Raw genomic sequence first — 9,808 nt, 5'->3', positions numbered from 1 at the left:
TATATATATATATATATATATATATATATATATATATATATATATGTGTGTGTGTGTGTGTGTGTGTGTGTGTGTGTGTGTGTGTGTGTGTATTTTATATATGATCCTTTATATATGATTATTATAAAAAAGGATGATATTAATAATTTTGTTTGATTAATAATAATTATTCTGCATTCTGTTTTTTTCTTTCTTGAATCTATGGGCTTTTCTAAATTTGGTTCTGAATATTTTAAGATTGTTATACAATTAAAACTTAAAAGCCTCTTAATTACTATGCATGCATATTCTATGAGTCAGATAAATAGCAAATGTCACCTTGGCTCTATCAGTGGTCTGAACATAATTGTGAGGAAATAGGCATGCAACTAGACACTGATCAATGAAAAACTTTTCAAAGAATTTGAATAAAACAATATATGAAGGTAGGGAGATATTTCGATAACATGTATTTTAACTTGGGCATATCAAAATGTCTGTCCTGGCAGAGCCTTTACAAACAAGCAAGAAAAGATGTGCAAGACAAGATCTACCGTGAGTTGCTGCAGAAGTCTGGCGGGGTAAAAGTCAACAGATGTAAGGTATTCTTATGTGGGAAGGAGCGCACTGGGAAATCCACACTGAGAAATGCTCTCACACAGGCAAGCGGTTCTATGATTAATGCTAAATTAGTGCTATTTTGATAATTATAAATTAATGACACTTAATGACAGATGTGCTTTTATTTAATAAGAAAACATAAAGAAACTAGTAAGAGTTCCCCGATCTCATACCTTCGCCAAATAATATTAATCTTTATGACTGACAAATTATACATTAGATTATTCCCCCGATTTAACAAATAGGAACTTAAATTTTCATGAATTATATTATTTTATCATAATCTCAACCAAAAGTCTTATATTAACAAACAATGCATTCTAGTATTTCCCAATAAATTATGCAAATGAGGTCCTGCTTTGAATAAATTATGTTTAATGATGTTCACCTCAACTTAACTTTCAAATACCACAAGTATGAAATTCCAGGCAGTTATCATTACATAATTATAAAATTTTCTCATTAATTATTCAAATCATTATTAACATAATCAATATCTGCCTGCAGTGTGTTTCTCTCATTGTCAATTACCAATGTCACAAGCTTCCATTGTCTTATCATGGAATGCAGCTGATTTATAAAATTTCCCCATAAATTATGCAAATTACATCCATATTTGCATAATTGTCACTTAATTATATTAAGCATCACGTAAGCTACCTACATACCAAAAATCACGACGATCCGTCAACCGGTTCTTGAGTTATCCTCTTTTGAATATTTTCAAGAAAATATCCCTGCAGTTCCAGAGCAAGCTGCTAGGGGGCCCAAATTCATGTCACTTCTTCCCCAGCACAAGAGCTACCTACCATCCAAATTTCATCAGCATAGCATTCCTAGATCAGGAGATATCAAAAGTTCAAAATTATCGGAAGTTCAGCTGCAGTACCATAACAAGCCGCTAGGGAGTCCAAAATCTAATCATTTTGAGGTCTCATCAAGACCTACCAACGTATCAAGACAATCCATCAAGGCCTTCTCATGTTATCGTGTTTACAGACACACACACACACACATACATACACATACACGGACGCCTCTGAAAACATAACCTTCTTGGCGAAGGTAATGATCATTGATCCATTGGACTACATAAAAAAATTGATTTCAGTTTTAAAAGCTTTGAATTTATATACAGTGCTCTCCTGTTATTTGCATGGACGATTTGTCAGGGAATTTTATTCCTATAACAGGTTTAGTCCAATAACCTTAGGAGAGTCCACACGACTGACAGGGAGGGGAGGTCAGTTGGTTATGGATGATACTGGGCTGGGGCCAATTGAAACAACCACAAACATGATGTTATTGGTATTTATATACTCACTTTCACCCACAACTACATACACGTACCATATTCTAATCTTCAAGTCGCATTCAGAAACTCATAATGAACAGGGCTAACATGGAGATAGAAGATCAGACACATTCCACCTTCATACTGTCTACCCCTGTGTTTGGCAAAAGCTTACCAAACCTAAAACAACAGCCCAATCAAGGACACCAAAAAGGAACAAAGGACTTCTTCACACAATCATCATTGAGTGATTGGGGGTTCTCACCTGTCCAGAAGGAAGTGACAACAGAGAAAGTGTATGACAATGGAGGGTGCAGGGGTGATAATGAATGAATAACAATGGACTTCATGTGGATTTGCTGATGCGCAACAAGTTACATGTATTTCTTTCACGTACTTCTGGGTCAGTGTGCCATTGACTTGGAAATATTTTAGTCCAATATCAGGTTAAAGTCATAACAGCTCATGCAATTATGCCATGCAATTTATAATGTAGTGAATGGGAAATGGTTTGGGTTTTCAGAATTTTATGCAGATCCCAGGTTTATGCCAATGTCAGTGATGCAAATAGTTGGTGAGCACTGTATAATAAATGATTCTTGATTATCAGAATTTTCTGGAAAAAAAGGAAAATGAAATTAAGGAAATGGGAAAGTCAGCCATCCCATGATCTACTGAATGCTACATGTAACTTAGGAGTGGCCATGTACTATAGTCTGAGACTACTCAACCTAATGCTGGCTGGGATCAATCGACCAGGGGTTCCATCATACCAGGCTGCTTAATCTTCCATACAACAAATTTTAAACTTTCACAGTAACAGTTACAGTACACTACTGATTATTAGTAACTTAAAGATTAGATTGTAGAAAAATATAACAAGCACTTTCTTCCATTGTTGGTGATGAAATATATGTCTTACCAGAGTAAAGACTGTAACTTTTATGATCTGAAATATTGTACATTGTACATTTTATCTCTTTAATTTTTTTCAAATCAGAAAAACTACATATGTTATTAATTATAAGCTTCTGTAGCAAATCCCAGAACAAACATATCTGAAACAGAGTTGTAATTTTTTCCAAGCAGGGCCTGTTTGCTGGCTTCCCAGAACTCTTGACTGAGACTGATCACCATGAGCCAACCCCAGGCGTTGATATTGGAACATTCAATGTTCCTGGGGTGGGAGAGGTCAGCATGTGGGATTTCGCAGGGCAGTCGGAATATGGGGTAACCCACAGTATGCTCATGGATGCAGAGAACACAATTTTCATTGTGATGTATGACATAACAGACGACATAGAGACCCAACAAGAACAGGTACACCTCAAACAGCCTACGAACCTTTAGCACACTAAATTTAGATTTTTAGAATTGGCTAATAGTTTCCAATTGCTAATGGAGTAAGCAGCAGGGTGAGGGTATATGTAACTACAACATCTGAGCTTTGCAGTTTTTATTCAAATCAGAAAAATCAAATCAGTGTGTTGCAACAGCTAGGATATACAATAAAAAAAACTACAATGTACACGTCATTACATTGTATGCACAAGGCATCATTAACCTGATCTCATCTTTACAAAAACAATTGACAATTACATGACCACTTGAGAAATAAGTTGGATGGCAAAAGATTGCTATATTGTGCTTTAATCCCTTAATGCTCTCTCCCATCCATTTTGTCTGTAGTCCAACGACGTAGACTTGCCCTGTCACTGCCTGTTGTTCGTACTAGTAACAAACCAGCTGGTAGACTCAAAAAACAGTGGCTTCCCACTGGGAGACGTAGAGTGGGACGGCCTTATGCTACACTTTTGTCCATGCTAGAGAGAGACACTGGTCTCGCACTAGTGTCCACTATGAGAGATAGAGCACACCGGAGTAACTATCAAGTGTACCTCAACGGATTAAAATCCGAAGGCATGATATATCATGATGATGATGTTTGTAGATCCTACCAAGAAATTGGCCTCACTCCCATACATCTACTTTTAGGTCATTCATAAAAGAATAATACAATGATTTGAAAAAAAAAAGACGTTTTTTCCAAATATGCAATGAACTCTTAGAAAATTTGGATCCCAATTTTCAAAGTCAAATATCTTTTCAAGTGATTTCTAAGAGTATGGACAACACATTTTAATAAAAATTGCACCTAAAAACTATCAAAATGTAACACCGGCATGTACATCAAATGTGTGACAGTGCTTGCTGCACTGTAGAAGCCCTACATGGCACATGTTGTATAGAGCTATGGAAAATAGTAAGAGGTGAGAAGAAGTGAGTTATCATGCACAATAGAGAAAAAAAAGATGAGAATGATGAAAATGAAACCTGTATAAAGTCATGTACACAATCATACACATACACGTACTTGTGCCTTGTAAGTGAGCCCTGTCATTTGAGACCGTTAATAATTCACAAAGTATCATAGAGGGGCATTGAAATAAACAGTCTCATTTTCTATGCTACAGGTCCGTTATTGGTTGAAATTCATAAAGTCTTGCAGGTCTACCGGCCAACCCGATGTCATATTGGTGGCCAGCCATGGAGACAAGGTGGAGCTTAGCACAGGTAAAGTCTTGCAAAACACAATTATTATAGAATACCTAGAAATGTGTGGAGAATGATGGGTTGTGCCCCCTTTTGTTTTGTATTTTCAAAAATAGAAATGGAAAATTCAACTTTATTTTGCACAGTTACAAAAGCATCAGGTTTGTAATGTCATGATTTTTTTTTTCCATTCAGGATTTTCAGCTAAAGTTAATTTATTCCTATCAAACATAGCTTTACACTACATCACCTGACATTGTGTAGCTGTAACAAAATTGTTGATAAACAGTACATTGCAACTGTTACTGTTATAGTAAGATTATTAATTTTCATTTATTGCTACACGTCAGGTCCAATAAAATATTTCAGAATCAATAATAAATTATCTAATAATTATGTTGCTCCAACATAAATTCAATGTTGGCAGTTTCAACTAGTCACATTAAAATTATAGCCAAGATATGTTTCTTCAGAATCTGTAACAAAGGTGTGTGGTTAAGGTAATGATTGCATGGAAATTTAATGGTAAATTATAATTGTTAAAAGGTACAGTAATAGTCCCATAGAATTTTTTGGGGGTAAGGTCAGTGTGTCCAGGACATGACCCAACACCCACCTTCTATTGCCTTTTACCTCGGAGTCCCCAAATGAAGCCATGTACGTTGTATGTGTGAGTTTATTGACTCCCTTTAGTCCAATTGGGCTAATCTTCCAGGGCTCATCAGATACTCTCGACAAGCTCTTTTCTACAATTTCTCTAGTTTATTGAGATGTATACACATCTAAAAGAAAAGAAAAGATAATTCTGCTTAATACAGAAATATCTTATTTTTTTGGCCCTAATTCCTGTTTTAGGAACTTGAAGATTTTCTCAAAATTTGAAAATGTAGGAATCTTGTTTTTTTGGACCAACTTTTTTTTTTTCGCCTTTAGTTATCACATTGGATTTGGAGTCTGTGGAGGATGGCATCCAAAAAATTTACATGTTGTGGCCTAAATTTCCAGAATAAAGACTGTAATATTGTGAATAGATGGAAAATCTGCAAGTCCCAATCAATATTTGAAAGGAATACTTGGCTGTGTACAGCACCTAACAATTTCAATTTAAAAGGGTTGCATTAAAATCATGTCCAATGTATGCATGGAGAGTGAAACAGAGAGAGATACATTTGTCAATGTGGACTGTGCATGCTACATGTATGTACATTATTTCCCTTTTCAACATGCAGGAGAAGGACAAGCTTTCAACATCCTTGAGTTGATGAAGGCTGAATTCAAAGACCACCTCCACATCTCAGATGATGTGCTACTGATGGACTGCAGGAAGAGCCGGACACCTCAGATGGACCATCTCAAGAGTCTTCTTGTCAGGATTAAGAGTGATTTGCTAGAAGTGAGTACCATGTTAAGTACAGTACACAACATCATTATCACTAACTCAGTGGATCACAAACAAAATGATAACAGTTTAGAGCTCTCCAACATTGACTTCTGTTCGTAACAAAGAAAGTATCTTGTAGCATCTATAGTGGGTAATTTCTGTCTACAACTTTACAGCATCAACATGAAATTCCCAAGCTGTGTGGGGAGATTACAAAACGTCTGCCAATATGGTGCAAAAGCAAGACAAGCCCAAAGTTCCCCGTAATGATGTGGCCTGACTACCTGGAAGCAGTGAAAGAGATCGACCCACTTGTGAATGAGGACTTTCTTGAGAAGTCAACAGGATTCCTGCACAGTTTGGGAGAGGTAATATCTATTTCTCAATAAACTAACTGAAAATGAAAATAAAAATGAATCTGAATGAAGAATACCTTGTTCAGTGTACACATACATTTGTACAATGTAAGTCATAAAAATCTATAAAACAGCATAGTTATGGAGTAATGAATCTGCATGAACTTACATTGGTAAATGAAGCCATTCAAGTTTAAAGTATGATTTCTAGTCTAGTAAGAATCATTACAAATCAACATACAAACCTTTGTATAAACTCTGTGTAACACTTCCATTTTTATATCAGGTTCTCTTTATTTGCCCGGGCACTTGTGATCCAATCATCATCCTGAAGCCTAACTGGCTCAGCCAAGACATACTCGGCACAATGATGGCACCAGAGAACTTCCCCATTGCCCTGCAGAGAACAAGTGAAGGCTGCATCACCAAAGCAGAAATGCTGCGTGTATTCCAAGATGCTGCGGATGTGGATCTCCTTATCACCCTTTTAAAAGAGGTGCTGTTGTGCCACTCCTATGATGGGCAGACCTTCATTGTCCCAGGCCTGCTGACACAAACCATGCCTCCTGAAAAGTGGCAGCCAACAAATGAACCAAATGTAATCTACTTTGGGAAGCAGGTTCAGTGTGCATGCTCAACTGACATGTTTTCCCCCGGGTTCTTCCCCCGAGTGCAGACCTGCTTCATGAGGGAGATGGTGAAACGCCCGTTGATGTGGAGGGATGGCATCAAATGTGAGGACACAAATGTGGAGGGACTGATCAAACTATCTGAAGATGGTCGTTGCCTCAATATCTGTGTCCGAAGTGCTGAGGGTGACAGGAAGCAGTGTAGTAAGATGCTTCAGCATCTGGAGAATATCATAGTCCATATGCTTGATGAATACAGCCCAGGAACAGGCACAGTAGAGAAGGTCCTCAGTGCTCGTGCACTGAAAGAACACAGAGAGGATTTCTACTCCTATGGCAAGGTGGATATTAGTAAAGGAACAGCAAGGGGTGGTACAGTTATTCATCCCATTCTTGGGTTCACAGAACAGGTCAATGACCTGCTGTGTGGAGAGGTTAAGGTTGACCCACTTATCATGCACCGAGTAAAGCTGGTCGATTGTTTGAGGCATATCCATTCAATTGTTGACCATCTCCTGACACATAACATTCTGAATTTGGACGAAAGCGATGTCATCCGTGCTGAAAGAACACCCCAAGGTCGTGCGCGTATGCTGTTGGACATTATAATTGCAAAGGGGGCACAGGAGGTGTTCATGTCAATTCTGAGGAAAGTTCACCCTCAGGCAGCAGACATTTTGGAGTGATCACAGGGTCCAGGAACAAGTTATGGGCATTAGGAGGACAAAAGCCAACATTTACCAAACATATTCCTCAATGGACGTAGTACTGAGGAATCTGAATCGGCTCTGGACCCACTGCAAACAGGTGAGGTCCCAAGTGCAAATGTGAAATGTGACATCATTGGAATTCGATATATTTCATCCTATAAACAAAATCAATGAACTAAATACATAATCTTGAAGAACTCTTTTTTTTCAATACCCCTTCCTTTGTTAAGGTAAATACAATCAAAGCATGTTTAGACCTTAGAACTAGTAGCATTTTATAAGAGATGAAACTTAACATGTTAATTTATTTAGAAACATGTAACTTGTATGTAGGCTAATAATTTTTACCCTCTTGTTTGTACTAGGTATACAGAAGTTATCATGGTAGAAGACCTCTAATGAAAGTCGCTGTACTTTTATATCATTGTGAGAAAGAAAAACAATCTCACAGATGCACTGCAGGATATCGTGGGGGAAGATGAACTTCAAGACAGATGCATATGACTGAGTGTATAGTGTTCAAAGCTATTTTGGATCACTCTACGACTTGTAATATTAGCCATGTAAGCCACACCCTGAAAGCCTAGTATGACTCTCTGCCAGTTTCCTTTTAATTGACTGCAGGGCTTGAAACACCACCTGCATAAAAATAATCATCAGGCTAGTTTAATAGTGCTAAGTAAAATCAGAGTGGGTCAGGTAAATTTCCTGATATTTACCATGAGTATGTAACCTGCACTAGCCCTGTACTAAGGGTATATAGTATGGTGAAATTTGACTTTAATTTGGGTCTTTGTTACTCCGTGAAGGAGGTTAGGACCTCCGGACGGAGTGTTGTGAACGGCTGATTTTTCATGTTCGCAGTCAAAACACTGGGTTCTCTTTGTGTGATCGGCACGCAATTTTATACGCCGTCTGCGGGCATGCCCGTGTTGATGCACGAATGTGTATTTTTGCCGTTGCTGCTTTCGCGGTCAATGTAATATTGCAGACGCACCCCTACAATTACGAGGCGAATTGGAATGGTTCAGAAAAACGCGTTGTTTGGAATAGCAGTGGGGGGGTGGAACTTCATGCAGATACGGGGTGGTTTTGATAAGTGGTTCCAGATGTTTTTGCCCATGCTTAAGAGATGCCAAGTTTTATGGAAGATGTTCGCAGCCAAAACGCATTCTTCCGTACATCGCATTTCTGTGTAATTTCGCATGTGGTGTGGCATTATGTCCGGGATGATGCACGTCTTTTTATTTTTACCGTAGCTGTTTTGATATTGGAGTAAATGGCTATTTTCGAAAAATCCCTACTTTTACAATCCTGTGGAATAGGCCGTAGGTTTAGGCAGTTGTCTGGTAGCAGAGGTTCTCTAAGCAGATATCCCGGGTATCTGACCGGCGGCAGTAACACTCGCGGTGCTGGCCGGGACTGGCCTGTTCCAGTCGCGCTTAATAAGTAACAGGCACGGTAAGATGGTGGGGCTGTCTTCGTTAATAGAGGGTCTGCATGCCCTTTTTCGTTAACCGCTATGGGCTATTTTAATTTACCGTTAATCGTTGCCGGCCCACTCTAATTCAACGTTAAGCGTTATCAGTATATTCCTCGTGAAGCGTTATGGGTCGTTTTAATTCAACGTAAAACGTAATTTGTCATCCTGAATTCAGCGTTAAGCAATGAATTATTAATGAATAATTCTTCGTTACGCCTAATTTTGCCTATCAAAGTGCAGGAAAATGCGTCATTGAAGGTTTAAAAATACAAAATTTCCCGGGGGAGAATGCCCCCGGACCCCCTCTACATTGCTCGCGCCTTTTGTGCTCGACTCGCGCTTCTGCGCTCAGTCACTTCGGCTCTAGCCAGAACCAGTTTACCCTTCAATTTCCGGAAGTTTGCGGAGAGTTACAGAATTTTTTTAACGAATCTATCAACCTTGACAGGCAAATTAACAAAAATCTCGAGTAAAATATGAAAACATCAGAAGGACCGACAAACACTCTCAAACCATGATTTGCCTCTCAAAATGCGGGAAATTGCGGTTTTGAAGGCTTAAAAATCCTAAATTTCCCGGGGGAGCATTCTCAAAATCCATCGGTAAAACTGGGCAGACTGAAAAAATGCAAGCTGGCCGAAGTCAACTCGGACACCCCGGTAATGTGGACGCACTCGGGGACCAGGGCAGGTGGGAAACACAGGGAACACATACCTTTAATGCATGCTTCATTACATGTACATTTGTAAGGTATACGTAATTTTGTCAGTGATCACCTTTTCTCACAAAGCGAGATACCAAA

The 9,808-nt window shown here is 38.6% G+C and overlaps 1 protein-coding gene across 1 annotated transcript in view; it reads left to right on the top strand.

Annotated features, from left to right (window-relative positions):
• The window catches only part of LOC109466890 (death-associated protein kinase 1-like), a 13,364-nt gene extending 5,661 nt beyond the window's left edge, over positions 1–7,703 (top strand). The window contains exons 13-18 of the mRNA XM_019764756.1: positions 489–641; positions 2,984–3,214; positions 4,369–4,468; positions 5,677–5,840; positions 6,005–6,196; positions 6,471–7,703. Coding sequence (XP_019620315.1) covers positions 489–641; positions 2,984–3,214; positions 4,369–4,468; positions 5,677–5,840; positions 6,005–6,196; positions 6,471–7,499 — 1,869 coding nt within the window. The 3' untranslated portion in view covers positions 7,500–7,703. The remainder of the gene's footprint in view (positions 1–488; positions 642–2,983; positions 3,215–4,368; positions 4,469–5,676; positions 5,841–6,004; positions 6,197–6,470) is intronic.
• Positions 7,704–9,808: the final 2,105 nt, after the last annotated feature.

Source organism: Branchiostoma belcheri, unplaced genomic scaffold (genome assembly GCF_001625305.1).
Source record: "Branchiostoma belcheri isolate BF01 breed outbred unplaced genomic scaffold, Haploidv18h27 scaffold170, whole genome shotgun sequence".
NCBI classification, from domain to species: domain Eukaryota; kingdom Metazoa; phylum Chordata; class Leptocardii; order Amphioxiformes; family Branchiostomatidae; genus Branchiostoma; species Branchiostoma belcheri.
The sequence above is the reverse complement of the archived record's forward strand: the minus strand, read 5'-3'. Positions and strand labels throughout refer to the sequence as shown.